The sequence below is a fragment of the Staurois parvus genome, unplaced genomic scaffold (assembly GCF_062004578.1).
Source record: "Staurois parvus isolate SC_StPar_1 unplaced genomic scaffold, SC_StPar_1.0 ptg000697l, whole genome shotgun sequence".
NCBI classification, from domain to species: Eukaryota; Metazoa; Chordata; class Amphibia; order Anura; family Ranidae; genus Staurois; species Staurois parvus.
This window is the reverse complement of record NW_028318493.1, coordinates 4,361,620-4,380,359: the sequence shown is the minus strand read 5'-3', so window position 1 is coordinate 4,380,359 and position 18,740 is coordinate 4,361,620. Positions and strand designations below refer to the sequence as shown.

The 18,740-nt window shown below is 43.9% G+C and overlaps 1 protein-coding gene across 13 annotated transcripts in view; it reads left to right on the top strand.

Annotated features, from left to right (window-relative positions):
* The window catches only part of TCF7L2 (transcription factor 7 like 2), a 312,837-nt gene that overhangs the window by 81,546 nt on the left and 212,551 nt on the right, over positions 1-18,740 (top strand). For 8 of the 13 annotated variants that reach the window (XM_089653071.1, XM_089653068.1, XM_089653069.1 and 5 more), the window contains exon 4: positions 13,100-13,156. The exons of the other annotated variants lie outside the window; for them this stretch is intronic. In XM_089653071.1, the coding sequence (XP_089509197.1) occupies positions 13,100-13,156 (57 nt within the window). The remainder of the gene's footprint in view (positions 1-13,099; positions 13,157-18,740) is intronic. 13 annotated transcript variants of the gene reach the window in all.

Sequence of the window (18,740 nt, the reverse complement as noted above, 5' to 3'; positions counted from 1 at the left end):
CCAATCACATGCAAAATAAACAAAAAACAAAAAAACGGCATTTTTGCTCACACGTGATTGGATGATGGAAGTCAGCAGAGCTTCTCGTCATTTACTAAACTCTGGAGCAACTGCACTTGCAAAGTGTGCAGTCTATTTGCCTTTAGGAAATCCACCCCCATGTGTCTACAAGTAGAGCCTGCATTTCTGTGACATCTGTCATTGCCTGTCCACTGCTAGGCCGGGCTATTGTTCGGAAATGTCACAGAGACAATCATTTCACTATGTGACAGTGTGTGGTCATGGGTACAGAGCAGGGCTGGATGAACCGCCACATGTGCTGCTTACGTCTGTACGCCACGCACATACTCTGCACACATTGTGTGTATCTGAGTGATCAATGATACTTTGTCAGTCCTACCATGTACAGAAACGTCTGGATGATACAGTGACTGCCCTGCCGCATGGAGTGTGTTCGCTCCTGGATGGACTTGATCACTTTAGAAGTCTTGTAATCTACTGTCCTAATGATATATGATATGTATAGTGTAAGTGTTATGTCACCCCTGTGTAATATATCTTATATCTGGAGAGTGGTGATGTCACCCCTGTATAATATATCTTATATCTGGAGAGTGGTGATGTCACCCCTGTGTAATATATCTTATATCTGGAGAGTGGTGATGTCACCCCTGTGTAATATATCTTATATCTGGAGAGCGGTGATGTCACCCCTGTGTAATATATCTTATATCTGGAGAGTGGTGATGTCACCCCTGTGTAATATATCTTATATCTGGAGAGTGGTGATGTCACTCCTGTATAATATATCTTATATCTGGAGAGCGGTGATGTCACTCCTGTATAATATATCTTATATCTGGAGAGCGGTGATGTCACTCCTGTATAATATATCTTATATCTGGAGAGTGGTGATGTCACTCCTGTATAATATATCTTATATCTGGAGAGCGGTGATGTCACTCCTGTATAATATATCTTATATCTGGAGAGCGGTGATGTCACTCTGTATAATATAACCTATATATCTGGAGAGTGGTGATGTCACCCCTGTATAATATAACCTATATATCTGGAGAGTGGTGATGTCACTCCTGTATAATATATCTTATATCTGGAGAGCGGTGATGTCACTCTGTATAATATAACCTATATATCTGGAGAGTGGTGATGTCACCCCTGTATAATATAACCTATATATCTGGAGAGTGGTGATGTCACTCCTGTATAATATATCTTATATCTGGAGAGCGGTGATGTCACTCCTGTATAATATATCTTATATCTGGAGAGCGGTGATGTCACTCTGTATAATAGAACTTATATCTGGAGAGCGGTGATGTCACTCTGTATAATAGAACTTATATCTGGAGAGCGGTGATGTCACTCTGTATAATAGAACTTATATCTGGAGAGCGGTGATGTCACTCCTGTATAATATAACTTATATCTGGAGAGCGGTGATGTCACCCCTGTATAATATAACATATATCTGGAGAGCGGTGATGTCACCCCTGTATAATATAACTTATATCTGGAGAGCGGTGATGTCACTCCTGTATAATATAACTTATATCTGGAGAGCGGTGATGTCACTCCTGTATAATATATCTTATATCTGGAGAGCGGTGATGTCACTCCTGTATAATATAACTTATATCTGGAGAGCGGTGATGTCACCCCTGTATAATATATCTTATATCTGGAGAGCGGTGATGTCACTCCTGTATAATAGAACTTATATCTGGAGAGCGGTGATGTCACTCTATTATATAACTTATATCTGGAGAGCGGTGATGTCACTCCTGTATAATATATCTTATATCTGGAGAGCGGTGATGTCACCCCTGTATAATATATCTTATATCTGGAGAGCGGTGATGTCACTCCTGTATAATATAACTTATATCTGCAGAGCGGTGATGTCACTCCTGTATAATAGAACTTATATCTGGAGAGCGGTGATGTCACTCTGTATAATAGAACTTATATCTGGAGAGCGGTGATGTCACTCTGTATAATAGAACTTATATCTGGAGAGCGGTGATGTCACTCCTGTATAATATAACTTATATCTGGAGAGCGGTGATGTCACTCCTGTGTAATATAACTTATATCTGGAGAGCGGTGATGTCACTCCTGTATAATATAACTTATATCTGGAGAGCGGTGATGTCACTCCTGTGTAATATAACTTATATCTGGAGAGCGGTGATGTCACTCCTGTATAATATAACTTATATCTGGAGAGCGGTGATGTCACTCCTGTATAATATAACTTATATCTGCAGAGCGGTGATGTCACTCCTGTATAATATAACTTATATCTGGAGAGCGGTGATGTCACTCCTGTATAATATAACACATCTTGTTTGTTTCATTTCAAATCCATTGTGGTGGTGTATAGAGCCAAAAATGTTAGAATTGTGTCAATGTCCCAATATTTATGGACCTGACTGTATAATGCTGACAATTTAGGCAATGCTTTACATATTGTGCATCCACATCATCCCCTTCCCTCAAGAGCTTACAATCTAAAGTCCTTATCTGACATTCATACATACACATATTAGGGCCAATTTAGACAGGAGCCAATTAACCTACCAGCCTGTCTTTGGAGTTTGGGAGGAAACCCGCAGGAATAGGGAGAACATGCAAACTCCATGCAGATTTTGTCCTGGCTGGTGTTGACCCTAGACTCTTATGTTCCCCCTTAAATATAACATTTCGTTTAATGGCAGCCACGTCACAATAGAGGCTGAAAGCGTAATGCAAAATGTTCCACAACGGAGAACACAAATGGCAATAAACATAAAATACATCTGGATGTGGAGGAAACCCACAAAGCAAATCCTCGCCCATGGAATCTCGTGTTTGTTAGATACCACCTAAATTGAGAACAATCAGATGTTCTGAATTCTATAAATACAATTACCGGGACCTTATACTTGTATCTTGGTGAACTCTTTATAGCCTCCTATACATAGGCGGTAGGAGGGGGGGGGGTATGTCACGGTGATACATTGTTGCTGCGTAGATTATAATACACATTCGCGGTGTGTTATACAGTCGCACATCCTTGACGCAGGTTTTTCTAAAGCAGAAATAACAATGAGACGTCTTTGCAAGACGCTATCCAGACCATCCATTTTCCACATGGAAGTTTTATCAATCACAGGGCTGCGTGCTCATTGTGTTTGTTTGTTGCGTGGCGTTATTAGGTTTTTTGTTTTTTTTTTTTTGTGGTCTGCGGAGCCCTATTTTATGTTCCTGTGAATTCGGCGTCCCTGTGCTTTGCAGGGAAAGGGGCCATGTGTTCTTAATTTTGACTATTATACTCTTTCTGGAACTACCCCAGTATAATTCCAACACCAGTTAATCAAGTTTGAACTCTTGTTTCACGTACGCTGTTTCTCTGTAACAACCAGAATCAGTTTCCTCTGGGCCTGTTCCAGGGACAAAAGGGCCTGTCTTTGCTCAGAACAGTATGAAGACACCATAATTCCTCAAATTGGATTTCTGTTCCTATCCAACCCCCCCTCCCCACCTACACCCCCCGGAGCGCCTCTGCAGAGCACGGCAGACTGTCCTTGGAGCCATTTTGTCTGTATCCACAATGTTGTATGTCTTCTTCATTATTACCCTCACTGTGTTTTAGAGAAACTGTCCCTTGTTGTCCCCAATCCATCTGTCCCTCCTTCCCCCACCATCCTCTTATTTTAAGGTTTATGGTTTGGTCCACATGGAATATCTGTAAAGGAGTCTAGAAAGTCAAACGTTTCCTGCTTCAGTTTGTGCCTTAGTCTCTCCCGCATCAGTGAGGTTTTCTGCAGTAGATTGTGTCTCTGCCCCTCCCACAGTGGGGAGATTTCATCCCAGTAGATTGTGTCTCTGCCCCTCCCATAGTGGGGAGATTTCATCCCAGTAGATTGTGTCTCTGCCCCCCCCCCCCCACAGTGGGGAGATTTCATCCCAGTAGATTGTGTCTCTGCCCCCCCCCCCACAGTGGGGAGATTTCATCCCAGTAGATTGTGTCTCTGCCCCTCCTACAGTAGGGAGATTTCATGCTAGTAGATTGTGTCTCTGCCCCTCCCACAGTGGGGGGATTTCATCCCCGTAGTTTCTGTCTCTGCCCCTCCCACAGTGGGGAGATTTCATCCCTGTAGTTTGTGTCTCTGCCCCTCCCACAGTGGGGGGATTTCATCCCCGTAGTTTGTGTCTCTGCCTCTCCCACAGTGGGGAGATTTCATCCCCGTAGTTTGTGTCTCTGCCCCTCCCACAGTGGGGGGATTTCATCCCCATAGTTTGTGTCTCTGCCCCTCCCACAGTGGGGAGATTTCATCCCCGTAGTTTGTGTCTCTGCCCCTCCTACAGTGGGGAGATTTTATCCCAGTAGATTGTCTCTGCCCCTCCAACAGTGGGGAGATTTTATCCCAGTAGATTGTCTCTGCCCCTCCAACAGTGGGGAGATTTCATACTAGTAGATTGTGCCTCTGCCCCTCCCACAGTGGGGAGATTTCATCCCAGTAGATTGTGTCTCTGCCCCTCCCACAGTGGGGAGATTTCATCCCAGTAGATTGTCTCTGCCCCTCCAACAGTGGGGAGATTTCATCCTAGTAGATTGTGCCTCTGCCCCTCCCACAGTGGGGAGATTTCATCCCAGTAGATTGTGTCTCTGCCCCTCCCACAGTGGGGAGATTTCATCCCAGTAGATTGTGTCTCTGCCCCTCCCACAGTGGGGAGATTTCATCCCAGTAGATTGTGTCTCTGCCCCTCCCACAGTGGGGAGATTTCATCCCAGTAGGTTGTGTGTCTGCCCCTCCCACAGTGGGGAGATTTCATCCCAGTAGGTTGTGTCTCTGCCCCTCCCACAGTGGGGAGATTTCATCCTAGTAGATTGTGTCTCTACCCCTCCCTCAGTGGGGAGATTTCATCCTAGTAGATTGTGTCTCTACCCCTCCCTCAGTGGGCAGATTTCCCCCTATTAGATTCTGTCTCTGCCCCTCCCGCAGTGGGGAGATTTCCCCCCATTAGATTCTGTCTCTACCCCTCCCTCAGTGGACAGATTTCCCCCCATTAGATTCTGTCTCTGCCCCTCCCGCAGTGGGGAGATTTCATCCTAGTAGTTTGTGTCTTTGCCCCTCCCACAATGGGGACATTTCACTGCAGTAGTTTTTGCCTCTGCCCCTCCCACAGTGGGGAGATTTCCTTGTAGTAGTTTGTGTCTTTGCCCCTCCCACAATGGTGAGATTTTCCCCCCAGTAGTTTGTGTTTGCCCCTCCCACAATGGTGCGATTATTTATTTATTTTTTCCCCCAGTAGTTTGTCTTTGCTCCTCCCACCATGGGGAGATTTCAACCCAGTAGTTTGTGTCTCTGCCCCTCCCGCAATGGTGAGATTACCCCCCCCCCCCGTAGGTTGTCTTTGCCCTTCCCACAGTGGGGAGATTTCATTTCAGCAGACTCTGTCTCTGCCCCTCTCGCAATGGTGAGATTCCCCCCCCCCCCCCCGTAGGTTGTCTTTGCCCCTCCCACAGTGGGGAGATTTCATTCCAGCAGACTGTGTCTCTGCCCCTCCCGAAATGGTGAGATTTCCCCCCCCGTAGGTTGTCTTTGCCCCTCCCACTGTGGGGAGATTTCATTCCAGCAGACTGTGTCTCTGCCCCTCCCACAATGGTGAGATTTCCCTGCAGTAGTTTGTGTCTCTGCCCCCCCTCCCCCCTTCAATGGTGAGGTTTCCCCCAGTAGTTTTTGTCTGTCCCCCCCCCTCCGGTAGCTTGCATCTCTGCACTTCCCACAGAAACAAGATTTCCTTGTAGTAGTTTGTTTTGAAGCCTCTTAAAACCCAATGAAGGTGTCACCCCCCCCAAACCCCAACTGGAGTCATCATTGGTGGGTTTATTCTACCTTGGGAAGAATCCAGTGGGGAAGAGCAATGCCATCATTGGGGTTTATAAAGGCCATGGCAGTTGGATGTGACAGTGGATCCTGATGGGGATCTATTGCAATTGTTGGATGTGGGAATATATTGCAACTGGAGTCCCTGAAAGATACGAGAAGACATTGTGAGATTCAACCACTATGACAAACATCCGTTTGGGGTGATGTTGGCTGTGGGAACAGTATCACGTCCACAAGTTCACACGTACAGTATTTGTGTGGCAGTCCGAGGACAAAGATAAGGGTCCTGAAAATGTTGCAACACAATTACAAAGTTTCCTGTATGAACATTTTTTTTTAGAAATCTGATTGTCTGATAATAATGTTTTTGTTCATGAAGAAATGGTCGTTATCGGCAATGATGATCACAATGGAAAGCGATCCTAACGCGCATGGGCAGTGTTAGAGGTTGTGTAGCCCTTCAAGGTTTAACAGCGATATCCAAGAGGGCAGAAGGAAAGTCGACTTTTATTTAAGGAACAAACACAAGCTTGCTTTAATTACATTGGCATCCTGAGTAAAATGAGACAGACAATAGTAATAACGCCTTCCCCTTACTGCAGACAATGTGCTGTCATAAAACACCGAGCGTCAACCTTATCCGCTTGGGTAATGTGAGCAGCTGCCAATGCCGCGCCGAGGATTTGTAGAAGGGTTTTACTTTTCCTGAGGTTGATGATTATCCAAAACCCTTTGTATCACTGAAATAAATGTTGAGTTTTCTGTGCCTGATGTGCAGTCCTGTTTTCCTTGCCATTTGTTGGCTCTGTTGGTGCTTGCAGACATTTTTTGGTTTTGGGTTTAAAATATGAAAGCTGGCCCAAGATACTCAGAGTTGCCATTACTTATCTCCTGGAAAGCATTGCGGGCCCTCAGATGTAGGTTGTCCTCTGTCCACCCTCTTGCCTCTTGCTGAAAGTCCATATTTGTATATTGCTGGCACACTATAGATCTGTGGTCTCCAAACTGCAGCCCAAGGGGTGGATGTGGTCTTTTTTATTTGCTTTTATATGGCCCTTGGTGCACTATTCCATCCACTAACACCAACAATTGGCCATGTGCCCTCCCACTGATACCAGTGAACGGGCACAATTCTTCCCAATGACTCCAACAATTGAAACAATACCTCCCACTGACACAAACGATGGGGCACTATTCCATCCACTAACACCAACAATTGGTCATGTGTCCTCCCACTGTTACCAGTGATGGGGCACAATTCTTCCCAATGACTCCCAACAATTGGAACAATACCTCCCACTGACACAAACGATGGGGCCCTATTCCATCCACTAACACCAACAATTGACCATGTGTCCTCCCACTGATACCAGTGAAGGGGCTCAATTCTTCCCAATGACTCCAACAATTGGAACAATACCTCCCACTGACACAAACGATGGGGCACTATTCCATCCACTAACACCAACAATTGGGCATGTGTCCTCCCACTGTTACCAGTGAAGGGGCACAATTCTTCCCAATGACTCACAATTGGAACAATACCTCCCACTGACACCAAACGTTGGGGCACTATTCCATCCACTAACACCAACAATTGGACATGTGTCCTCCCACTGTTACCAGTGATGGGGCACAATTCTTCCCAATGACTCCAACAATTGAAACAATACCTCCCACTGACATAAACGATGGGGCACTATTCCATCCACTAACACCAACAATTGGCCATGTGTCCTCCCACTGTTACCAGTGAAGGGGCACAATTCTTCCCAATGACTCCAACAATTGGAACAATACCTCCCACTGACACAAATGATAGGGCATTATTCCTCCTATCTGACACCAAGGATTACATAGTTACATAGTTAGTCTGGCTGAAAAAAGACAAAATTCAATCCAGTTAAAAAAAAAAAAAAACGTTATAATGCTATACCCATAGTTGATCCAGAGGAAGGATGGGGCACCATTTCTCACAGTGACACCAACAATTGGGTATATGTCCTCCCACTGATACCAATGGTGGGGCAGAATTCCTCTCAATGACAACAAAAATGGGACACAATGTCTCCCAATGACACCAATGATGGGTACAATTCTTCCCACTGACACCAATGATGGAGCATTATTCCTTCCAATGACACCAGCAGGTGGGCATATGTCCTTCCACTGATACCAATGAAGGGGCAAAATTCCTACAAATGACTCCAACAATGGGGCACAAAACCTCCCACTGACACCAACGATGGGGAACTATTCCTCCCAACTGACACCAATGAAGGGGAAAAATTCTCACCAATGATGGGGCATGGTTTACACCCACTGACACCAGGAAATTTCATACTGCTAGTACAAAAAATAAGAAAAGAAAGCGCCAATCAATAATATCACTATTCTACAGCAGCAAACCTCTAACCCAAAGTATTGGTGACAAATAAAGAATCAACAATCGGAATGCGCTAAATTATATCAAAAAAATAATAAATTTGTGTATAAAAGTCCAAACATCCTAAATACAAAAAATCTCCAGTGAAACAATCCATAAATTGGTGTGGAAAAATGTGTAGAAAAATGTCCAACACCCCAAACGAAAATTCTTCTTAAACATATAAGTGCACCGTGCTTAATCCACCACCAAATGAATGGAATAAACTCACCAGAGCTCAATGCTGATCAAATTATAAATCAGCACAAGCGTGTTTGCTCTGGGAGCGATGAGAGAAGGCAGATCATGAAGCAACACTCTGTGGCATGAACACATCCAGATATCAGGAGCAATACTCTGCAGTAACTCTGAAGTATGGCCAGGACTCCTTATATAGCGATCATCCTCCAAATATATAGTAATACCACTCAAAAATAAAGGAAAGGCATGATGGTGCAGTAAGTAAAAACCATTTAACTTTATTACAATCTCATCTTACTCACAAAGTTAAGTGTCCACCTGACACTGGTATAACAAGCGATCAGATACAAGGAATGGACGAGCCCCGTTCACCGCGGACACCTCGCCGACAGCTCCAGGGAACGTCCTGACGTCATCCAATAGGCTCCGCCCTACGCGTTTCGTCACTCTGACGTCGCTCCGTGAGGACGTCAGAGTGACGAAACGCGTAGGGCGGAGCCTATTGGATGACATCAGGACGTTCCCTGGAGCTGTCGGCGAGGTGTCCGCTCCGTGAGGCTGTCGGCAGCCGCTCCGTGAGGACGTCAGAGTGACGAAACGCGCAGGGCGGAGCCTATTGGATGACATCAGGACGTTCCCTGGAGCTGTCGGCGAGGTGTCCGCGGTGAACGGGGCTCGTCCATTCCTTGTATCTGATCGCTTGTTATACCAGTGTCAGGTGGACACTTAACTTTGTGAGTAAGATGAGATTGTAATAAAGTTAAATGGTTTTTACTTACTGCACCATCATGCCTTTCCTTTATTTTTGAGTGGTATTACTATATATTTGGAGGATGATCGCTATATAAGGAGTCCTGGCCATACTTCAGAGTTACTGCAGAGTATTGCTCCTGATATCTGGATGTGTTCATGCCACAGAGTGTTGCTTCATGATCTGCCTTCTCTCATCGCTCCCAGAGCAAACACGCTTGTGCTGATTTATAATTTGATCAGCATTGAGCTCTGGTGAGTTTATTCCATTCATACTGCTAGTAGCCTGAGTCTGCTAACCCCCCCCCCCCATACACACACAGTCTAAAGGACAGTATACTGACCCTTTGTTTAGAAAGTTTGGAGACCCCTGCTATAGATAATAAATAGGGGTACATACAGGTATTTCTTGGTCTTTTAGACTAGCTTTAATACTTTAAAATTGCTATAGGCTTTTTATAAGCTGTCCATACATTTGAGACAGTGGTCTGGGGGTCTAGCTCCATATCTAAAGGTGTGCCTCCAAAAGGGTGCAAAGTACTTGAGCGCTAGTGGCTTTTGATGCTTTTGGTCAACAATGGTCACATGAAACAGCTGATTGAAGGGATTTCTTCCAGGGACACACCTGCAGATCAACCCAGGGAGAAGGTGGAGAAAATCTGGTCATACAATACTAAAATTTTGCTAAAACAATTTGGTTTTAGGAACGTCTGTTCAAATTTCTAATTATTAGTGGGGTCAAATCCATGTTCTTTTTTTTAACACAGAGACAAGAAAGTTCTACGGCGCAGGATAGATTTTTTTTCTTGAACAAATTTATAACAGTGAATGTGGTGTTCATTCAGGAAAGTTCATTCACTGAGATTCGAAGTTCTTTCAAATGACATTTGTCAAATCGCCAAATGTACTGATGTGACCTTTCGTACGGACGTTTGTTCAAAAATCTACTAGTATATAGCCAGCTCTGGTATTTTGGAGAAGCTTCTTATTACAAAAGTGGATGATTTGGATTTCTATGCCAGCTGGGTCAATTCAGCAGCCAGTGGACACAGGCTGCTACTGACAGGTCAGGAAGGTGTAGGTGGAAGGAGCTGGAGCCAAATGCAGTTTGGTTTCATGGTGCAGATTTATTCTATGATGTGAAATGGCTTTGGTTGGGCCAATCTCCAACACAAAGGATATCTAGATGCATCTTGGAAGATTTCCTGGAGGTATAAGAAAAATAGAAGTGCCACACCATAGCTATAGATGTGCCTTCATCAGGGTTTAAAGAGCTCTTAATCGAAAGCTAACTTCACTAACATCCATGGATATTCCGTTAATGGAGTACTGGTGACTCTTGAACTTTCAACTTTGATCCTACACAACACCATTCATGGTAGTCATGTAAAGGACCCACAATTTACATTGTTGGAGCACTGTAGGGAGTGCAGTTAATTGTTCAAGCCCTGTAGGGAGTTTAATTAAGACAGTAACCATTTTATGTGACAAGCCAGATGCCACCAAAGCCAACTGAATTTGATAAAGTGGCCCATCTATGGGGGCTCTTTGAACATGCCTGGGTCTTAGGCTCAGTCTAGCTTTTGAATCCCTTTTGGAAGACCAATGACTTGCCAAGGAGACCTGAAGAAAATGAGGGAGTATGGGGTACCTGTAGCCCAGTAGCCACTGAGTTGCTCTGTTGAAACAACTGCTCAGGAAGGATGCTTAGAAGGATATCATCAAGCAGTCAGTAAAATTATTATGCCTTTTGGGTTAATTTTATTTTGTATTTATTTATATACATTTTAAAGCTTTTTTTTATATTTTTTTAATAATTTTTAGCCCAGATCCATAACCGTAATAATTAATTTTACTCTATAAAAGTTTTCCAATTTCAGGGAGATGATGGAAAATCCTCTAAAGATTCCAACTCCCTTCCTCCCTCATGGCTGATGGATTATATCCCCCTCAGAACCCCAATCGATCAGCTGTTTCCACAGAGCAGCCCAGTGGCTACCAGGCTACAGCTACTCCAAGCTGCCTCAGTTTCCTCAGCCCCTCCTGGCAAGTCTGCTTTTCTATGGGATTCTAAAGTTAGACCAAGCCTATTGGATACAACTCTTTTATGAAAACCTAGGTATTTTCGAAGAACACCCCCAAAAAATTACCAAATTGATGATACATGATATAGGATTCCAAGAGCATTATGGGTTATCTAAAAATACAGCACAGCAGAAGCTGCCTACTGTCAAAATTGCTTTGTCTAATTGAGCTGACTTGATATACTTGACTAAAAAATGTATTCATACAATGTTTTCAATCCAGATCCTAATAAAATTTGTACAATACATTTCCTTTCCTTTAATTATTGTTGATATGCACTTTATGACTATACATTTGTGGCCACCTGACCATCTTGTCTACCTGTATGGCCAAAAGTATCCACAGGCTTTTGGCCCATAAAGTTTGTTTGCCTTATACTGTGTTCATTATAAATAGGGATGAGCTTTGGTGGGGGGCGAACCCAAGCTCAGCACTACATATATTATTTTGGTGACTTGCAGTAGTGAAATGCTATTGGCTGTAAATGACCCCGTGACATCTGTCTACCATGTTATTTTGCTACCACAACAGCCGCCAAGGTGCAAAACCTTTTATGGCATAGAACAGAGGTCTCCAAACTTTAAAAACAAAGGGCCGGTTTACTGCCCCTCAGACTTCAGGTGGGGGGGCAGACTATGGCCAGTGGGAGTAGAAAATGGTATCAGTGGAAGGAATAGTACCCAGTCTTTGGTGTCAGTGGGAAGATTGGTAACCAGACTTTGGTGTCAGTGGGAAGATTGGTAACCAGACTTTGGTGTCAGTGGGAAGAATAGTACCCAATCTTTGATGACAATGGGAAGAATAGTACCTGATCGTTGGTGTCAGTGGTGGGAAGAGTCCATCGTCTAGGTGTTAGTGGGAGGAATAGTGCCCCAGATAAAGACAAGCCAAAGACCGCAGTTTGGAGACCACTGGCACAGAACATCATTCATGGAATGGAGGGAGGATTTATATCCAAATTCTTTTATTACTCAGGCTGTACTGTTCAGGAGACCTATCAGTGCAACAAAAACAATATTTATTTCAAAGGCAAAAAATATTTTCATACAATCTTTGTTTGGACATTTTTGGATCTCGATACACAGATCATTTTATGGTATTTTATATTTTCATGCCAACACTTTTGTTTTGTTTTATTTTGTAGTCCGTCAGGTTCTGGATCGAGGTTTTGTCAAATCATAATACTGAGGTTGTAGCTAAGAGTGACCCGAACTTGTTGTCCACCGTTTTTGCCCTCCTCTGAGAACTCAAGGTGTCACCAAAACGTCCAGCTCATTCCTTTTTTTGTTTTGTTTGTTTTGTTCGTTATGTTTCCGTTGTTAACTTTTATGTTTGTCTTTACTTTGAACTTGAGTATGGTACCAAGGATAATCCATCCAACACCCCTCCCCCTCCCTCCATCACTAGTCCTCGATCACTTGTACTCAAGATGATGGTCCTAGCATCCCCTTTCTGTGACGGTAACCCCCCCCCCCCCACCCCAAGTAAATTAATGATTGCTTAATTGCATTCTGCTTTTTTGCTTGAACCCCCCTCCCTCCTTTTTTTTCCTTTTCTTTATTTTTGTTTCTCATGTTCTTTCTTTTCTCTTATTATTTATTTATTTGTTTATTTATTTATTCTTTTGTTTCGGGTTTAGCTATATAAGATAAGGGGATTGAGTGTAAATTGCTTTTAATTGTGCATGTAATGTAAGCGTTGCATTCACTTGCTGATGCCAGTCTCTTCTTCATCTTAGTGCGTGAATGTGCCGCTAGACCTCCATTTAGCCTCTTGTTGCAGTCCTTTGATGCAGGTAGGACATATTCTGAATAGGCTTGTTGCTATGGGAAGTAATCGAAGTCGATGTTTGCTCTGTAGCTAACCTTTATATGCTCCCTGGACTCTGTTATTTCTTATAAACAAATGACGGTGATCACAGAGTGCCTGCGTGTGTGCATGAGGTACCGCATCTTGGGTGTATGACCAGACGCAAAGTGGTGGTTTTATTTTCATGGCGAGTGATGTTATAACCCCGCATGCTATTTTCAAGGCGTACTAATAATATCTCTATGTACCATTCTGAAGAGCCCTCATTGTCCTTGTCAGAAAAGACCTTCTCCCATCCCGGTCTGTACCTTTACCCCAGGGTTAGACAAATGCTAGGGGCCAGTGAGGGCACAAGCCCAGAAGCAATTCCTTGTTCTATAAAATTGCTTGCTGGCTCCTTGATTGGGCCCAGTGGCTCCTGGATTCTTTATTCATTTGTCCACCATTATAGATGATGGCAAGCCAGTGTTGGTGAAACTAACAAGACTTAGGCCATGGTGGGGATCATGGTTGGCTTTGACAGCCCACCATGCTTTAAAGCAGCCTTAGGTGGGTTAAGGAGTTAGCCAAAATTATCAAATTTGGCACCAAACTTTTCTGCTTTCCTGTTGTATTAAGTGGAAGCTTAGATTCTATATTAATTTGTTCACTATTGTAGATGATGGCAACTCATTATTGGTGAAACTAACAAGACTTAGGCCATGGTGGGGATCATGGTTGGCTTTGACAGCCCACCATGCTTTAAAGCAGCCTTAGGCGGGTTAAGGAGTTAGCCAAAATTATCAAATTTGGCACCAAACTTTTCTGCTTTCCCATTGAATTAAGTGGAAGCTTAGATTCTATATTCATTTGTTCACTATTGTAGATGATGGCAACCCATTATTGGTGAAACTAGCAAGACTGGGCCATGGTGGGGATCACGGTTGGTTTTGGCAGCCCACCATGCTTTAAAACTTCCTTAGGCAGGTTAAAGATATGACCTAAAATATCAAATTAGGCACCAAACTTTTCTGCTTTCCTGTTGTGTTAAGTGGAAGCTTAGATTCTACATTCATTTGTCCGCCATTGTAGATGATGGCAGCCCAATATTGGTGAAACTAGCAAGACTGGGTCATGGTGGGGATCATGGTTGGCTTTGACAGCCCACCATACATTAATGCAGCCTTAGAGAGGTTTAGGAGATGGCCATAAATATCAAATCTGCCACCAAACTTTGCTGTTTTCCTGTTGTATTAAGTGGAAGCCTAGATTTAGGAGAAACAAGCTTCCAATACATTCCTGACATGTCACAATATTCAGCAGCAGTATTCTATTTCAAAAAATTTTAACATTTTAAAAACTGTTCTTTTTTTCCAGTTAGCGACTTAGCCTAGGCTGAGATGATGTCATCAGTCTGCTGCAGGCAGGAGAAAGTCATTACTAAGTCTCCTCTCTCCCCGCAGTGATCAGACTTCATTGTATTGTTTAGCAAGTCAGAAGGTGAAAGGCTGCAGCAGGGGCTTATCCATGTCAGACATTTTGGAACACAGGCACCAAATTTTACATAACTGTGTCTCCAATGAACCGGCAACTTAATCCAGGAATTACTCAGGTGTCAAAAGCACACGGACACCCATTGTAGCCTGTTAGTCAGTTCCAGCCTTGTGGGGACAGTTTGGAGAAGGCAGCCCTGACCTCAACCCTACTGAACACCTTTGGGATGAACTGGTTGAATATGAGTCAGGTCTTCTCATCCAACAGTACCTGACCTCACAGATGGGCACAAATTCCCCCAGACACACTCCAAAATCTTGTTTAAAGCTTTGAAGAGTGGAGGAGGTTATAGCCACAAAGAAAGGGAGAACTCCATACTAATAGCCATGGTTTTGGAATTGGATGCCCAACAGATATAAAGACCAATGTCCACAAACTGATTCCCATATAGTATAGATGGTGAACCTAGATCGCACATTCTCAGCTAGGGTTCATTGGAACCATCCAGAGATTGCTAGGGGTTCCTTGAGCTATGGTTGATTGACCTTCCATTTGATGATGCCTTTATATTTCCAGGGCCAACACCACCAGAGTCAGCTGTATGACACTATTGAGGTTTTCAGCTATCTGTAGGGATGGCATTCTGACCATCATTGTAAGGGAACATTCTTCCCACTGGCCACCAATGTAAAGAGCATTTTTCTCACTGACCCCACCAATTAATTGGTTTTAGTAGGAGTTCCCCAAGACCTGAAAAGTATTTAGAAAATTCTACTGCTCCTATGTGATGTTTGAACAAGGATGGCAAGATCAGGAACTTTCATAACTAGAATAGAAATTTTAAGGTGCTAAATCAAGGTTCCAAAATCATATTGTAAGAATATTTGTTTATTACTTACACAATAGCCATTAAAAACATATAAAATGAATCTACAAAGACCCCAATGGCATCAAGCCAATTCAGATCTAATCAATAATAGCATTCTTATGTATAGTGAAGGAAATAAGTATTTGATCCCCTGCTGATTTTGAATGTTTGCCCACTCACAAAGAAATGATCAGTCTAAAAATCGAATGTTCGGTGTATTGTATCACTGAGAGACAGAATAGCAACAACAAATTCACAGGAAATGCATGTCTAACAAATGATGACTGATTTGCATGTTCATGAGAGAAATAAATATTTGGTCTCCTATCGTTCAGCAGGATTTCTGGCTACCAGGTGTCTTTCATACAGGTAACAAGCTGAAAGTAGAAGTAGTCTCTTACAGGGAGTGCTGCTAATCTCATCTTGTTACCTGTATAAAAGACACCTGTCCACAGGAGCAATCAAACAATCAGATTCCAAACTCTCCACCATGGCAAAGACCAAAGAGGATGTAAGGGACAAGACTGAAGACCTACACAAGGCTGGACTGGGCTACCAAACTATCGCCAAGCAGCTTGGTGAGAAGGTGACAATAGTTGGTGCAATCATTCGCAAATGGAAGAAACACAAAACAACTATCAGTCTCCCTAGGTCTGGTGCACCATGCAAAATCTCACCTCATGGAATGTCAATGATCATGAGAACAATGAGAAATCATCCCAGAACTACAAGTGAGGATCTTGTCAATGATCTCCAGGCAGCTGGGACCACAGTCGCCAAGAAAACAATTGGTAACACATTACCCCGACAAGGATTGAAATCCTGCAGTGCCCGCAAGGTCCCTCTGCTCAAGAAAGCACATGTCCAGTTTGCCACTGAACATCTGAATGATGCAGAGGAGGACTGGTTGAAAGTGTTGTGGTCAGATGAGACCAAAATCGAGCTCTTTGGCATCAACTCAACTCGCTGTGTTTGGAGGAGGAGGAATGCTGCCTATGACCCCAAGAACACCATCCCAACTGTCAAACATGGTGGTGGAAACATTCTGCTTTGGGGGTGTTTTTCTGCTAAGGGGAAAGGACAACTGCACCACATCAAAGGGACGATGGACGGGGCAATGTATTGTCAAACCTTGGGTGAGAACCTTCTTCCCTCAGCCAGGGCATTGAAAATGGGTCGTTCCAGCATGAAAATGACCCAAAACACACGGCCAAGGCAACAAAGAAGTGGCTCAAGAAGAAGCATATTAAGGTCCTGGAGTGACCTAGCCAGTCTCCAGACCTTAAACCGATTGAAAATCTGTGGAGGGAGCTGAAAGTTCGAGTTGCCACACGTTAGCCCCCAAACTTTAATAACTTGGAGAGGATCTGCCAAGAGGAGTGGGCCAAAATCCCTCCTGAGATGTGTGCAAACCTGGTGGCCAACTACAGGAAACGTCTGACCTCTGTGATTGCCAACAAGGGATTTGCCACCAAGTACTAAGTCATCTTTTGTGAAGGGGATCAAATACCTATTTCCCTCAGAACATACAAATCAGTCATCATTTGTTACACATGCATTTCTTTTGAATTTTTTGTTGCTATTCTGTCTCTCTGTGTTACAATACACCGAACATTCGATTTTTAGACTGATTGTTTCTTTGTGAGTGGGCAAACATTCAAAAACAGCAGGGGATCAAATACTTATTTCCTTCACTGTATAGCTGTAGGTCACCACTGTACTATAAATTTGCATATTATATTGTTGATTTTATGAATGTTGATTTCAGCAATTGGGATTCTCAACACGTTTCACAAATTACCAACCAGCTTCTTCAGGGGATGTAGGAGGTATTTATGATGATAATGTCTGTTCAAGGCTTGTGTGTATGAGACTTACCTCAACAGGCTTGAAACCATTGAGGTAAATACTGAGTGCCTTTCACGGCCACATCTTGTTATACTGATAAAAAAAAAGAAATGAGGTTAATATTGCATATTTATAGCACAACAGGGAAATTACGTCTCACATGCATTTGATGTCATTTGTATTGTAAGGTTGTACAAGCCAGTAAGGTTTGACTGCTGTCAGCTTAAAGGGTCATTCCAACCAAAAGTGATAGTTGAAGTCTGGTAGGCTAAAATATCAGCTGGCCTTTCATGTCCGTTGGAGGAAAGATTTCCCTGGCTTTGTTCCCACCAATCTTTGTGTGCTCCAGCTTCTCCTGTTACATTCTCCATATTATACAACAAATTCAGCATGGATTGTGGGACCCCTTCCTAATAGGTTCTTTTAGGTGTGTAGACCTGGGAACCCAGTGCGGGAATAGTGGAATTTCATTTATAATGGGCACATCAGGTGTACAGATCTGGAAGCAGATGTGCAGAGATGGTGGGAACACCTCATAGTGGGACAGCAGGTGTGCAGAACCAGGAACTCAGTGCCGGGATGGTGGGAACCCCTCATAGTGGGACAACAGGTGTGCAGAACCAGGAACTCAGTGCCGGGATGGTGGGAACACCTCATAGTGGGACAACAGGTGTGCAGAACCAGGAACTCAGTGCTGGGATGGTGGGAACACCTCATAGTGGGACAACAGGTGTGCAGAACCAGGAACTCCGTGCCTGGATGGTGGGAACCCCTCATAGTGGGACAACAGGTGTGCAGAACTTGGAACTATGTGCAAGGAATAATGATCAACAGGTGTGTAGACCTGGGTACAGGGATGGTGGGGGCCCCTCATAATGGACACAGCAGGTGTGCAGACCCAGGAACTCAGCCCAAGGATGGTGGGAACCCCTCATAATAAACACAGCAGGTGTGTAGACCCAGGAGCCAAGCTCAGGGATGGCGGGGACCCTTAATAATAAGCATAGAAGGTATACAGACCTGGGAACTCAGCACAGGAATGGTACGAACCCCTCAGCCCAAGGATGGTGAGAACCCCTCATAATGGATGCAGCATGCAGACCCAGGAACTAAGCCCAAGGATGGCGAGAACCCCTCCTAATGAATGCAGCAGGTGTGCAAACCCAGGAACTCAGCCCAAGGATGGTGAGAACCCCTCATAATGGATGCAGCATGCAGACCCAGGAACTCAGCCCAAGGATGATGAGAACCCCTCATAATGGATGCAGCATGCAGACCCAGGAACTCAGCCCAAGGATGATGAGAACCCCTCATAATGGATGCCGCATGCAGACCCAGGAACTCAGCCCAAGGATGATGAGAACCCCTCATAATGGATGCA